At 42.1% G+C, this 14,163-nt stretch overlaps 5 protein-coding genes across 5 annotated transcripts; 4 read left to right on the top strand and 1 right to left on the bottom strand.

Annotated features, from left to right (window-relative positions):
* The first annotated feature begins 1,722 nt into the window (after nt 1-1,722).
* LOC141831821 (protein GL2-INTERACTING REPRESSOR 1-like) lies at nt 1,723-2,309 on the top strand. Its single transcript, XM_074719220.1, has 2 exons — nt 1,723-1,809; nt 1,886-2,309. The coding sequence occupies exon 2, from the start codon at nt 1,898-1,900 to the stop codon at nt 2,225-2,227; it is 330 nt and encodes a 109-aa protein (XP_074575321.1). The 5' UTR covers nt 1,723-1,809; nt 1,886-1,897; the 3' UTR covers nt 2,228-2,309.
* A 2,678-nt stretch (nt 2,310-4,987) lies between these two features.
* Nucleotides 4,988-5,876, top strand: LOC141831819 (transcription repressor OFP13-like). The gene has a single exon (XM_074719217.1). It carries the CDS (start codon nt 4,988-4,990, stop codon nt 5,687-5,689), a length of 702 nt encoding a protein of 233 aa, XP_074575318.1. The 3' UTR covers nt 5,690-5,876.
* Nucleotides 5,877-7,316: 1,440 nt separating this feature from the next.
* On the bottom strand, nt 7,317-8,095 carry LOC141831820 (uncharacterized). The gene has a single exon (XM_074719218.1). The coding sequence runs from the start codon at nt 8,093-8,095 to the stop codon at nt 7,484-7,486; it is 612 nt and encodes a 203-aa protein (XP_074575319.1). The 3' UTR covers nt 7,317-7,483.
* An 868-nt stretch (nt 8,096-8,963) lies between these two features.
* LOC141831440 (uncharacterized) lies at nt 8,964-9,600 on the top strand. Its single transcript, XM_074718792.1, has one exon. The coding sequence runs from the start codon at nt 8,964-8,966 to the stop codon at nt 9,516-9,518; it is 555 nt and encodes a 184-aa protein (XP_074574893.1). The 3' UTR covers nt 9,519-9,600.
* Nucleotides 9,601-11,321: 1,721 nt separating this feature from the next.
* Nucleotides 11,322-12,938, top strand: LOC141832366 (WAT1-related protein At5g64700-like). The gene is made up of 7 exons (XM_074719869.1): nt 11,322-11,494; nt 11,582-11,644; nt 11,722-11,838; nt 11,912-12,146; nt 12,223-12,381; nt 12,457-12,608; nt 12,681-12,938. The coding sequence occupies exons 1-7, from the start codon at nt 11,322-11,324 to the stop codon at nt 12,808-12,810; spliced, it is 1,029 nt and encodes a 342-aa protein (XP_074575970.1). The 3' UTR covers nt 12,811-12,938.
* Nucleotides 12,939-14,163: the final 1,225 nt, after the last annotated feature.

The following is a 14,163-nucleotide window of genomic DNA, read 5'->3' as shown; positions in this document are numbered from 1 at the left end:
ATTAAAAATAAAAATATTTATTTATTTATTATTAAAACAATATTTTATTTTCAATAATATTATTGCACAGTAGTTAAAATATATCAAACTACTTTCAACTCCCAAATTAAAATACGTGAGAGACTATAATTGTGATCTTAAAGCTAAGTAGGAAACTCATCTATGATGTTTATAATTACATTTTTATAACTATATATTTATTAAGGTAAAATTGTTAGATTTTATCTCGTTATTTGGTAGGATAATAAGTTATTTTGTAGAGTGATCATCTAATTAATTATAATTGCGAATTTGTATTATTATATATGAATTTACATATATAATAATTCGTTCCATTATTATTGAGATGAATTAGTTCCATGGAAATGGTGTTCTCGATAAACCAAACAGATCTGAACAAAGAAGAAGATAAAGAAGGGGGTGAGTTTTGAATTGCTCAAATTAATTATCTGGGAAACCACAATTTTAATTTTCTCCATTCCAATTAACTCATCCTCCATCAATGCAGAGCTAGCTTTAATTTAAATCTTTCTTCCCTTTCCTTAACCTCGATCGATGATCTAATTAGAATTATATATATATCAACCCATCTGCTTTAATTAATTCCTTTAAATTGCTTAACTTCTACCCAATATATTCCACCATTAATCCCTGCAATTAATCACTTTTGAAGACGTAATGACTGTCACATGGTGATCCTTAATTGCTCCTCCTAGCTAGCTAGCTTATATTAACAATATAATTAATTAATATAATCCACTATATAATTAACCATATTAATTTAATTCATCATTACTCTAATCATGCACGCTAGCTAGCGCTATCATGAGGAATGGTGGGAGAAGTTTAAGGAGAGCAATGCAAAGTTGAACTCGATCGCTGCAGTACTGCTTAATTTGTTTAATTTAATGGCTAATTAAGAAAGGCACTAATCCTCCATTAGTCCCTAAGAAATTAATACATAATTACAGATTTATATATAATCATGCATGCATGGGAAAATCTAACCTGTTGACTTGGAGATCGATGCTCGAGAGAACAAGGTCAACGCACCTTTGTGCCTCGATCGATCGAGCATGGTGCATGCATCGATCGATCGATCAGAAAGATTGGATTTTAGTTGGAAGAGTTGCACCCACGCGCCCCAAAGTCCAAACAATTAGTGAAGTAATTAATGAATTAATTAACTAATGCTTATCATAATATTATTCACAGATCCATTCCTTGTCATTTATTTATTAGTTTATTATTAATTATTTTTATTTATCGATGAGGATAATTATTTCGAGTGCGATAAAGCTAGCTAGTACGTAGCCATGATAGTTTCGATTTATGACTCGATAAATAAAATAAGAAAGAATTAAAATAAAATTAATTAGTTAACGCGTTTATGAATTATGATGAAGATTCCAAAAATCTACTGAAATCAAAAGTCAACCGCACGCTCACAAAGAGAGAGAGAGAAAGTCAACGGATGTTTCATTCCTACACCACTAATTTTTAATTCCTATTACTTCATTTTTTTTTGAATCCAACAAAAAAAATTAAATATCAAAATTGAATGCTTTTGCACGTTAATTAATCTTTTTAATTGTTTTGTCGAATCCGTTTTTGGTTTTTTCCCACCGGTTGACCTCCACTAGTGCTCCATTTTCTCCTCTATTATTAAAATCCTTCGTTCCCAGCACCTTCATGTTTCCTATATATGTCGAGGCTTCCGGTGGGGTTGTTGGTCAAAATTAAGCAGCTCCGGTGGTGCTCCGGTCATCTCCCTCCACCGTTATTTCAGTTGATCTGGGCTAAAAGAAGGTGTTTTTTTTGTTGTTTGGTTTGGTTTATTGATGTTTTTGTGAATTGCGATTATTGATCAGTCGAGGATTCTTAGTGCGACGGCGAGATGAGCCGCAACCGGAGAGGGCAGAAGCTGGACCTGAAGCTGAACCTGTCGCTGGCGCCGACGGCGCCGCGCGGGGAAGCGTCGAGGAGGAGGGGGGCGGCGGCGGAGAAGGAGGAGGCCTCTTCGCCGAGCTCGTGCCTGTCGTCGGAGGCGGAGCAGGGGAGTCCGGGGGAGGCGGCGTCGATGGTGGTGGGCGGGTGCCCGCGCTGCCTCATGTACGTGATGCTCTCCGCCGCCGACCTCCGGTGCCCCAAGTGCGGCACCGCCGTTCTCTTCGACTTCTGCGCCGGCGCCGCCTCCGCTAAGAGCTGCAACAAGCGCAGGGCATGAAGTGGACCTGATAATGTTAGCTAAACTGTAACACCTCGTTTCAATTATAGTTTTTCTTTTATTACAAATTTTTTTGTTTGAATTTTCTTGCTCATTGTTCTTTCCCTCTCTTTAAAACCCCCCTAAAAATGAATCTTCATCATCTTCTTCTAACTTGATCGATCGATTGGCACGAGCATTGGGCAATCAGAATCATGGAAAAAAGAAAAAGAAAACACTGAACTGAGCATTCTGTTCAGAAAAGAACCAACAACAGAAAAGGCAAATGAAATCCAATATTGGTTTTGAAAACATGCATGAATGATCTTGCTTCTTTTTTCTTCCTGCAAAACACTTTCAGATGTACAAAACACCAATAGTTGCGATGTGTTTATGCCTGACCTAGTGTCATTAAAGTAGATATGGTTGACAAAGTATACACAAGCATTAAACTTTGTTTGCATTACAAAAGTCATGCTCTTATCCTCTCACTGTGCTATGTCAACTTTACATGGTCAGATTGTGACTGACCATTCGAGTTATCAGTGGCTAATTATTTGATTACTTTCTTAGCCAAGCAGCTAATCGAAATGAGCAAAAATATTTCTGCAACAGTGTGTTTTTCAGTGGTCAGTAGATGCTTGGAATCACAACCACTTTTGAATGTTTGTCAAAGGTCTGGCTTCCAAAACTGCACTTTGAGTTGCAGATGTGCTTTTGCCTAATCTGTTTCTATGAAGGGCACTTTATACATGTATTATGAATCCCTTGGTGAACTATCTTCATGTCTTTATAGGTATAACACACCACTGATCAAGAGAAGGAAGCGAGCAGAGTTTAGGAGGTGCCAGAGTTTCAATCTGAATTTGGTTTCATTGTTTTTTTGGTTCTTTGTAAACCAAACCCAATTGAAAACTAAAGTTTGTTTAAAGAAAAAAACTGAATTTTTTTTCCTCTACTTTCCATTTAGACATACTATTTGGGAAGAACCAAACAACAAACAAATCCCCAATGACTTATCTCGCCATTATTGTACTCATTATGATTTGACATGACCTGTCCAAACATTTTGTTGTGTTATAAGACTCGTATGTTGATCATTCAACAACGTTGAGAAACCCAAAGGCAATCTCTTTTTTTCCACTTGTTCCATAAGTTTCAAGCTATGCAATTGTGAGGCATTTAATGTTAACACCAAGAATTTGATTCCAAAATAAAACAAAAAACAAGTGCAGAAAATGAATTTAAAATCCTACTCTTTCTCTCCACATGATCGAGGATGATCCTGATAAAATTAAATATGCTCGGAACCTAAAATCTTCCAAGAAGGTTCCTGCACCCTCACCCAATGCCACACAGAATCAAAGCTTAGTTGTCCCATCCATGGAGTTCTAGTTTTTCATCATCTGTCCCCTCTGAGCACAGGGCACCATTTATGATTGATTCAATCGTGTATGTACATATATAATTAAAAATGAGGAGAAAACAAAATAGATTAGGTGAAGGACTTGTTGTTTTCAGCAGGACAGTCACAGGGAGCATGGATGATCATGTATGTGATTCATGGTAAACATGCTACTGTTTTACAACTAAACTGGTTGAAAATGGGCAATGAAATGAGGAGAGATTTCTTGTAGAACAATAATAACAACAAGACTGACTTCGATTAGAAAAAGCTAGTCTAACGTAATACCTGGATTTTGCAGGCAAGTCAAGGGTCCTTCTTTACATCTGCCTTAACTGCTATCTTGGCTGCTTCTACATCTTGGGAATGCTCCTGCTATGCAATTGACTAGACAAACGCCCAAAGAATGCAGCACTGTTGGTCCAATGAACATCAGCCCTACTCCAAGCGAGCATGATTAAAGAAAGATGCAAATTCCTTTCTAAGTGGAATTAGTTTAAGAGCTCTAATTTTCTTCAGAAATAAAGAATGGAACTTGAGATATGCAGAACAAAGGTGAAAGGCCTGTGGCAATCACGCATGATTTTAGCAGGGAATCCTGCACAAGGCAACAGGGGAGGGGAGGGGAGTGGGGAGGGCACTATTCTCATTGATTAGTTATTACACCCACATAAGGCCAATCTAGCTAGAACATTACAATAGTTTAGTCTAACAATTTTTTTTGCTTTTCAAATTCTTCCCCCCTAGAATTCAATGTTGTTAACTTCATTGATACACTGTGAAGAGAGGCATGATGTGACATGTACCTTGAATTCGCTGTGGTCTCAGGACTAGACCCACAAACTGTGAAGGTGGAGCATGAATGGCAGTGAGTGAATCAATAAATTTGGTATCGTGCCTCACCCTTCCTCCATTAATGCAGGGGAAATTGGGTGAACAACAACACTCGCTGTTTTATTCCCTCCATCTTTTGCCAAGCTCCAAGCAAGACAAAGATTGATTTCCCTAGAAAAGTTGACTGTAAATCCAGCAATACAACTTGTTTTGGCTTTCTTTCGTTGCTCATCATTTATGAAACTGACATGATTTCTTACAGTGAGAAGGACATTAGTCATTAGTGCGATCAGTGGAAGACTAATGATTTGTCTGATGGGCATCGTTAATGTTCTCACCGAACGCATGGACTTGTAAACGAAGATTAAATAGATTCTTAAGGTTGATTGAAAAGGACCTATTCAATGTCTTATTTAATACTCAACACCGTCTCTCTCGCCTCCTTCATCGACATGCATGTTTATGATAAGTTTTAAAAGCGAAGGAGCTCAAGTTTCCTCGACCTCCATTAATGAGAGCTTGACTCCCGCCTCGAGAGCCTAATGGGGAAGAAGCTAGGCTTGGGGTCGCTCTTCTTCAAGCTCAGGGACTCGCCCAGGCCCCCTGCTGGCCTCTCTCCTCCCTCTCCTTGGCATTTTTGTAAACACCCAAAGACGATCTCCTTCCGCGACGCCGGCGCCGGCGACGGGGTGTTCAAGACGGTGAACTCGGTGTACCTCGAATCCAACGACTCCTGCTTCACGTCCGACCACGAGCGGAGCGTGTCCACGGCGTCGTCTGACTCCGCCGGCGGTGAGTCGTCGGAGACGGTGGTTCGGCGGCGGCGGTCGGACCGGCTCTTCTTCGACCGGAGCGGCAGCACGAGGTCGATCATGGAGGAGGCCAAGGAGGAGGCAGAGGCCGCGGCGGCCGAGGCGCCGTTCGAGGACAGCGTGGCGCTGGCGGTGGATTCGGAGGATCCGTACGGAGACTTCCGGCGGTCGATGGAGGAGATGGTGTCGGCGCACGGCCTCGGCCGAGACTGGGAGCAGCTGGAGGAGCTGCTGGTGTGGTACCTGAGGCTGAACGGGAAGGAGACGCATAGACTCATAGTGGGAGCCTTTGTGGACTTGCTCGTAGCCATCAGCGCTTCCTCCTCCTCCACTTCTTCCTCCTCCTCCTCTTCTTCTTCCAGTTCTTTCAAGATTGAAGGAATAACAGAGGAGGAAACCAACGAGCCAAGTTCTTCATCATCATATCCTTAACTCCACAAAATCCATCACACTGTACATTTGCTAGATTTTTCTCATTAACTAAGCCCATATTTTTGATCGGAGAAGACAACTAAGCGCGCTCGTATCCAATTATAGCAGTAGCCAGTAGATGCAATTGACACCACTGGTTCCACCAGATCATGAGAATCCTTGCACTTCTCTCATGCAACTACTGTAATAGGAGATTGCTTTGGTGTTCTTGGTGCCAGATTTTGCAGGTCACAAGTATTTATCATAATTTTCATAAAACAAAGTCATAATGAAATGCTAGCTATTAATTTCCTGTTGCTCTGTCTCTGCGTGTTATACTTTGCAGGTGTGAATTAAGTTTCTGATTCACAAATTGAAGCTTTGCAGTGTCAGAAACTACACTGTGTACCAGTTCTCTGCTGCAAAATCAAACTGAAATCATGGCAAAGCCATGGAAAGTGCCCTGTTTGAGTGCAAAATCACATTTCAAAAATATAAATCTACTTAACACCATTGTGCAAAGAATCTCGTTATATTTATTAAATGTATGCTTTAGAACTGAATAAATGTAGATCAACATGGTTGAATTTAATTTGTTTGAGCTGTCCATGAAATATTAAAAGGTATAGCAAATGGAGCTTTCCCTTGGTCATAATTAATATTGCCCTGCCCTCGCACATGGATCCATACAATTATTTAGAGATTATCCAAATATAAAACTAAAGATTCTTGTCTCTAGTTTCAACGTGAGAAGCTTCTAAATCTTGCATTAGATTCAACGTTTGCTTGTGATGCATGCAAGGGGAGTTAGTCTTTCGCATTCAATTAATGTAACACGGCTCGAGACGAAAGCCAGCTGTGAGATGGCTACTTCAAAGAAAAAATTCATCTAACTTTTAAGACCCTACCTAATTCGTCTGAATCACTCTCCTGCTCGCTTAGATTATCACAAAGATCCTCTAAAAACATTGTAGTTCCATACTTGTTTTCCATGTTTTCATGATCAAATGCTTCGTTGAGGTATACACAACACTAAAATATTCGTGATGTAGAAAACAATCTTAAGAGCCTGGATTTTAGGGAAGTTACCGGTGCTCTTTTTGTTTAAATTTATTATTTATCGTTAAACCCAAGCAAAGCAGCACTGAGAAAAATCAAACAGGTTGAACGATGAAGCTCACAGGTTTCCAGGCGAGCCCAAGGGTAATTAAAGGCGGCCATTAATGGCGACTGCCATGGCCATTGGTTTCATGCTCTAGTGGTGCCCGTCTCCGTCAGCCATGGGATCAGTGACCACCACCACCACCACCGGCGGACACGGACCTGCGCCCTGCCGCTGTCCCTCGTGACTTTGCTCTTCATGAGGGTTGCACAACATTAATTGGGGATCAGTAAGTCCTCCTCTAATGTATCTTTCATCTCCCATACTCATTATTATATTGTTGTACCTGTCGCTTATTTCAAAGGAGTATGATCGAGCGATCTTACCTAAATATTTGTTTAGTGAAAGAGATTGTTGCAAGCGATAGTGACAGAGGAAGTTTGCATAAAACAAACAATAGATTTCTCATTAAGTTGAAGAACTTGCACATTTTTAACACCTAAATTAATTCCTACCATTAGAGAAGAACAGACAATTAAAAGGCAGTCAGTCCATTACACTGAAGAGAAGATATTACTAGTAATGGTGGGATTGAGATCCTATCACCACCCGGTGTAGTCACCGACAGGGCGCGCTTACACGTGGCACTAGGTGGGGTCAGGATCTCAACTTTTTTTCGGGTCGCGTGCGGGCTTGAGTGCTTGCGGTCAGCGTCAGTGGCGGCGTGGGCGAGTCGCGAAGGTGGAGGCGGGTGGCGGCGGGGGCGAGGCGGCGGCGAAGACGCCGTTCCAGATCTCGGCGAAGGCACGGAAGATGAGGTGGTGGTGGCAGGCGGCGTTGAGGGCGAGGAAGCGGTGGAGGAGTTCGCGGAGGTCGTCCCACGCGTAGATCTCCATCTCTACGATCATCTGCAGCATCGAGTCACGGAAGTCCAGGTACGGATCCGAGGAATCCTTCACCACCGCCGTACTCCCCTCCGCCACCCCGTTCCTTGCCGCCACGCGCTTCCCCTTCTTCTTGCTCTTCCCTGTCGCCGCCGAGCGGAACGGCGGAGAAGGGGAGGAAGCGAAGTCGCCGTAGCGGGAGGGGGAGGAGGAAATAGCAGTCGCCGTGGTGGTCATCGTGGTAGTAGTGGCGTTGGTAGTGGACGTTAGCGTTTCAGAAAGTGAAGTAGTAGTGTACGGGGAAAGCAGGCTAGGGCTCTTACTGGACTTGGATTTCGTCGACGAGTAGAAGAAAGATAGCAGCTTTGGCCGCCGGCAGCTGCACCCGACGTCGACCACCACCGGATGACGGAGCACGAACCTCCTCCGCGCAGAAGACATGGAGAAACTAAAAAAAGGAGTGATTTTTAGGCTTTGCAGATCGAAACTTTTCAAGAGAAGCAAAATAAAGCTTTTTTGACTCCGAAACCCCTACAGAAGCAATGGGAATGGAGGAACACAAGCTTTTGGAATGGGAGAGGCACGCTTCAAAGGAAGGGGATAAAGATAATGAAATGCTCCACCTGCATTGAAAGGTGTGACAAGTGAGATATCCTTCATTGTCTTTGAAGCAGAGAAAGTTGGCATGTGAAGTGTGAACCACTCTCTCTCTCTCTCTCTCTGCTTTGCCTTAGTATTTTTACTGCCACGCTGCAGGAGTGCCATCATAGCAAAGCTAAGCCATGGATGGAAAGCAAGGAGCGTGTGATACAGACACTGATGGAAGATGGAGGAGAACCTGGGGCAGAGCCCATGCACTGCACGTGATGGATATAGTTGGGCCTGAAGTGTATAGTTGGGCCTGACTGGCTACCAGTGCCAAGTGTAGTAAGTCGACCTAACAAAAGGAAATTTTATTGATATTTATTGGATTTGGTACTTAATTTGGAAAGGAAGAAGTTATGGGTATTTTAAATTTTATTATAAAATTCTTTTTCTAAATATGTTTAGTAAAAGAATTTTAGACTTTTTTAATATATTTTTTTAATGCCATGTCACTCCCTCCGATTCCGCCACCAACGGCCACTTCACCGGTCGAGTAGGTGATCCAACCACCGTTTCATCGCTCCCCTCTTCGCTCCGCCACGCCGTACCGGCGCCAGCCGGTCCCCCTCCCCATTCTGCATTTAAACGTTTCCCCAACGCCTCTCGCCTTTTGGTTTTATCGGTCTCTTCTTCTTCTCGACGCTCATCGTCTCTCACGGCGGCCATGAAGGGCCGCCTCACCAAGCTCGGCTTCGCCCTGATCCTCATCCTGTCGCTCTTCCTCCTCGGACTCACCGCCGAGCTCCTCTACCTCCTCTTCCGCCGGCGGAGACGACACCCCGACTCCGCCGATCCCGAGCGCGCCGCCGTCTCCTCCGCGGGACCCGCACCCAGGGCGCTTCTCTTCCACGCGCTCTGCCTCGACTCCAAGCGCCGGTCCCGCGTCGAGCCTGCCTCTGCGGTGGACCCTTCTCGCGCGACGGCTAGTAAAGCGGAGCCGAAGGAGGAGGATGAGGAAGAGCGCGACGACCTGGCTCGGTGGTCCGCCGTGTGCTTGGGCCCCTCGAGGGCTCTCTACACCATCAAGGAAGAGGAGCCCCAGGAGGAGGAGGAGGAGGAGGGCGGAGACGACGAAGCGCAGGAGACGACGCCATTCGAGACGCCGTGCGCGTCGCTGCGGTTCGAATCGCCGGCGCCGGCGCCGTCGTCTCCGCCTGAAACGGCGGAGGCCGTAGATCCCGCGCCGGGCGGGGCCCACCGGAAGTTAGAGCTCACATGAGTCGCATAGCGTCGAATGTACGCACGCCCGTACCAACAAACATTTATGAGGAGCTACCGTTTTCTGTGATTTTTTTTTTTGTTTTGCCAAAACATGTTTGTTTTTTAATTTGCCAGATAAAAAAAAGACATGTTTCTAATTTTATCTCCTCAAAAAAAAAAAAAAAAGAAAAGGGAAGCAAAATCTTTGAAGCTCTTCTCCATTCTGCTTTGCAGTGGCACTATGATTCCAACAAGCTTCTCTCCAGTCGTCACTTTTGCTTTCCAAGTTTTTCATGAGTTTGTCTGCTTCTTTTACAGTTCACCCTTTGCCTTTAGTTCGAATGAGCTCCTTCCCTCTTCTTTACTAGCTCGGACTTCGCCACCGCAGCCATCCAAGCAGCTGCCTGAAATGGCATTTCTTGGTTCAGCAATCCAACAAGAAAAGAAAGCTTCAGATTGTAACACTGTTCTGCACCAACCATGAACCATGAATACCTACAACCCAAATATGTAGTACTTGGTTGGCACCACCAACCATGACTGGTAAATATACTGACGATCGATCGCTTGGGCAATCCAATCAGAGGCCTTTTCCCAGAGAATTTGTCCTACTGCTAATTATATTTCCTATCGTTCTGAGGACCTCAAAAGCTCAGGCCATGTCTTTTGGGAGGAAAAGTGATACAGACAAACATGTGCCTGCATTGATGTTCTGGTGCTGCTGTTGAGCTAGCCATTAAGGTACGTACGTAGCGGCCAGACATCTGACCACCCCACGGCCTTCATCAATGCCACCTTTCATCCTTCATCCTTCATCCTTCATCCTTCCCCTGGGCAACTTGTGTGGTGTCGTCTTTTTGTTTTTTCCATTAATGAAGAGGAGGAGTGCAGTGCAGTGCTGTGCAGTGCAGAGTTTTAAGATCTGAAATAAAACCAGGAGGGGCGGCAATTTAATGAACCGCACAGTCAGGCAGGCGTTTTATGTTTATCAAAACTCATAATTATTTTTTATTATGCCCTTCTTTTATCAATAGGCATACTGTCTCTTATTATGATCTGGTAGGGCCTTTATAGCTGCTCTTAAAATATCTTAAAGTTATGACAATTTTAAAAATCAATAACTCTCTATTTAAGCTTTGAAATCCAAGGATAAAATTCGTATCTAAGCATCTCAAAGATATTTCAAACTATCTTTTGTTAGATATGAAATGACAAAGTGAATACAAGTTATCTCACATCAAAGTAAGATGACTACTAAAATATTGGTTTCAGGGTCTTCCATCAGCATAGGAATCTTTCAAGAACAATTATCCATATATATTTTACGTAAAAATTTTCTTTATTCAGTGTGCGAATTTACTCCTAGTTATATTTTAATGTAACTGGCTTGAAGTGTAATCTTCTATGTCTAACATCTTGTCTGGAGCTTTGAATCATATACTTTCGTTAAAATCTATTCCCACAGAATGTGTTTTCCACTGAGAGAGGAATATTTTGTGATATGTTTCGCTTTTTTTTTAGACACTGTTTTCTGATTATGATAGCTCTTTGAATAAGGCAGTCCTTTTGGTATTGCATAAATGAAAAGTGAAAGCATCTGGAAAGGATTCCTCATGTTTGGTAAGTGATGGAATACTTGACTGAGTGAGTGTTCATCTATCTTTGCTAGAATATCGATCAACTATTCATGGATTTGAGTGTTCATCTGGAAAGAATTCCTCATGTTGTCGGTTCGACCGTTATAATTTAAACCCTCATCATCTCCATTTATCACTCCCTAAGCTCCTCTCTCTTAGGGTCTTTAGCTCAAAGGCTCGCAGCTATGAGCGAGAAGAAACCTTATTTTGTAGCCGTCTTCATACAATTGACATACACTGGCTACTTCGTGACATCAAAAGCTGCCTTCGACAAAGGATTGAGCACATTCGTCTTCATCTTCTACAGGCATATTGCTGCTTCTCTGCTACTTGCATCACTTGCTGCCATTTTCCAGAGGTACTCCTCGCAATCCAAATGCTCTGTTTATCCTAAAGTAAAGGATTAGTTCTTAGTTGTTGTTCATCGTTTGATATCTGATCGCAGAAAGAGTTCTACTCCTCTGACGTTCACAATATCCCTGAAACTGTTCCTGCATGCAATAATTGGGCAAGTTCTTTGGTATCAGGTCAGTTTGAGTGGTCTGAGACTGTTGGCTAATGGTGGACAACTTGTTGGCTTTTCAGGATTCCTTTGAGCTTGAATTTGTATAACACGGGCTTGAAGTATACTTCGGCTTCAGTTGCTGCAGCAATTACAAATTGCAATCCAGTGTTCACCTTATTCATTGCAGTGCTCTTCCGGTTTAATTTGCGGCTTCTCTTCTACTACTACTACTAATGTTTCTTCCTTACCAGTTTTTTGTTTACATTCCAGGAGAGAGATTTTTATGACGAAGAGGGTCGCAGGAATCAGCAAGGTTCTTGGAATAACACTCTGTTTAATTGGAGTTTTGATCGTTGCTCTCTACAAAGGTCCTCACTGGAGCCTCCATCGCCACCCAAGACACAGAAACCAGGAGCCTGTCCTCCTCCCTGATAAACGTTGGATCGAAGGCACCCTCTTAATGATCACTTCCGGCATGGCCACGTCTCTGTGGCTAGTTCTACAGGTGATCCAAATCCAATTAATGCCTCGACCACTGAGCAAAAATATGGCACTCGTTAAATGACCATCATGTTTTACAGGGATTTCTGTTGAAGGAGTACCCCCCAAAGCTTCTCTTCACAACACTCGAGTGCCTCTTTGGCACATTGCAGTCCCTGTTCGTGGCGTTGGTGTTTGAGAGAGATAGTTCCAAGTGGAAACTACACTTAGATATGGGTTTGCTAGCCATCTTGTACTGTGTAGGTTCCAGGTCCCTTATTTCCACTCTATCGAAAGAGAAACGAGTATTCATCAAATTTGTCAGTGCATTGCAGGGACTGGTCGTCACTGGGGTTGCCTTCTACTTACAAACTTGGTGTCTAGAGAAGAAGGGACCTGTTTTCTTGTCCATCTTCACACCTCTCAGTCTCGTTTTCACTTTGATCGTCTCAACTATTTTAGCAGGAGAGATGGTTCATTTAGGAAGGTAGAGAGGAGTCACCTAGTTAGGTTCCATATTTCAAGCTGATTAATTGACTGTTAATGCTTTAAATTTCAGCATATTAGGTGCAGTTCTAATGGCTGGAGGCCTTTATGGTGTGCTATGGGGAAAGAGTATGGAAAGCTTACCTGGCGAGGTCACAATTGAAGATGGAAAATCATGTATGCAAGAGAAGGAAGTAACATGAACAGCTCAAACAACCTACTACTGCATATAGGAACTTGTGATGAAGCAGGCATTCCCTTAAGATTGTCCCAATGGTATTTCATGCTGAAATCCATTTGAACAAAAAGTAGTATATGGAACTAAAAATAGCTGATTACAGTGATGATTTGAGAAAGAGAAGTGATTTGGGTGAAGTTTTTTCTTTTTTTTTTCTTGCTCAAGAGCTCAAGGAATTGTTCTCTGCTTTTGCATAATAGAGAGAGAATGCAGATTAAACTGAGAATAGAGAATGCAATAAACAAGTGAATTAAATAAAAGAAGGGGCAGGAAACAATTAATGGTTCGTCAGCTGTCAGAAATGAAAATTTGAAATTTTATGCAGCATTGAACAAGCCATAAGATTTCTAGTGATTTTCAACAACAACAATGAAAGACTAGTAGGATTGACGTGACTTCAGTTATTCTCACTTCTTATAATCATCTTCTTCTTCCATCTTGTTTTCCTTTTGATCTTATTCATATCCTTCTTTCCTGCATTTGCTAGACAGTCTTTATAAATAATATCATTTATTTCGAATTGATTGCTTAACCAATTATTATTGTAAAAAAAGTATAATAATAAAACTAACAATGATGCGATAATGACAATAGAATAATACTTAAAATCTTTAAAGATCCGATGTCCATATTTCTATTGATTTTGACAAGCACACTAAGAACATAATCTCTATATTTTTCCTTCAATGTCAATATCAATATCTTTGTGGACTTTGACAATTAAGAAGATATGCTATAAGATCTATGACACCATAACCAACAATAACAGATTCAAAATATATGATAACTTTGTTTGAACCAAAATGAAAAGAGTAACCACAATCATCCAAAACAGATATTGAAATCAAATTTCTTCTCATAGAAGGTACACAAACAGTATCTTGCAAAACCAACTCATGTCCACCACTTAGTTTCAAAACAACTATTCCTATGTGCTCTACTTTGACACTCATTCCATTTCCAACTGCAACAGACACCTCCCCTTCATTTGGCCTTCTCCTGGTTTTGAGCTCCTGCACAGAATTTGCAATATGAATTGTTGTGCCAGAGTCTAACCACCAAGTATGAGAAGGTACATCTACAAGATTAGATTCAAAGCACACTAAAGCGAGACGAATACCTTGCTTTTGCTTCTGCTTCATCTCTAGCCACTTCTTAAACTTAAAACAGTCAGATTGTTTGTGCCCGAACACATCACAAAACTTGCAATTGCCATTAAATCTCTTTTTAACTCTAGATGGTTCACTATCTTCATGAACTACAGAAGGTCCTGATTTATCATTCCACTTTTTCTTGAATTGAGGCTTGTTACTCTTTC

This window comes from Curcuma longa, chromosome 7, assembly GCF_044706935.1.
Source record: "Curcuma longa cultivar G26 ecotype Majalengka, Jawa Barat chromosome 7, ITB_CL_G26_1.1, whole genome shotgun sequence".
Lineage (NCBI taxonomy): Eukaryota > Viridiplantae > Streptophyta > Magnoliopsida > Zingiberales > Zingiberaceae > Curcuma > Curcuma longa.
The sequence above is the reverse complement of the archived record's forward strand: the minus strand, read 5'-3'. Positions and strand labels throughout refer to the sequence as shown.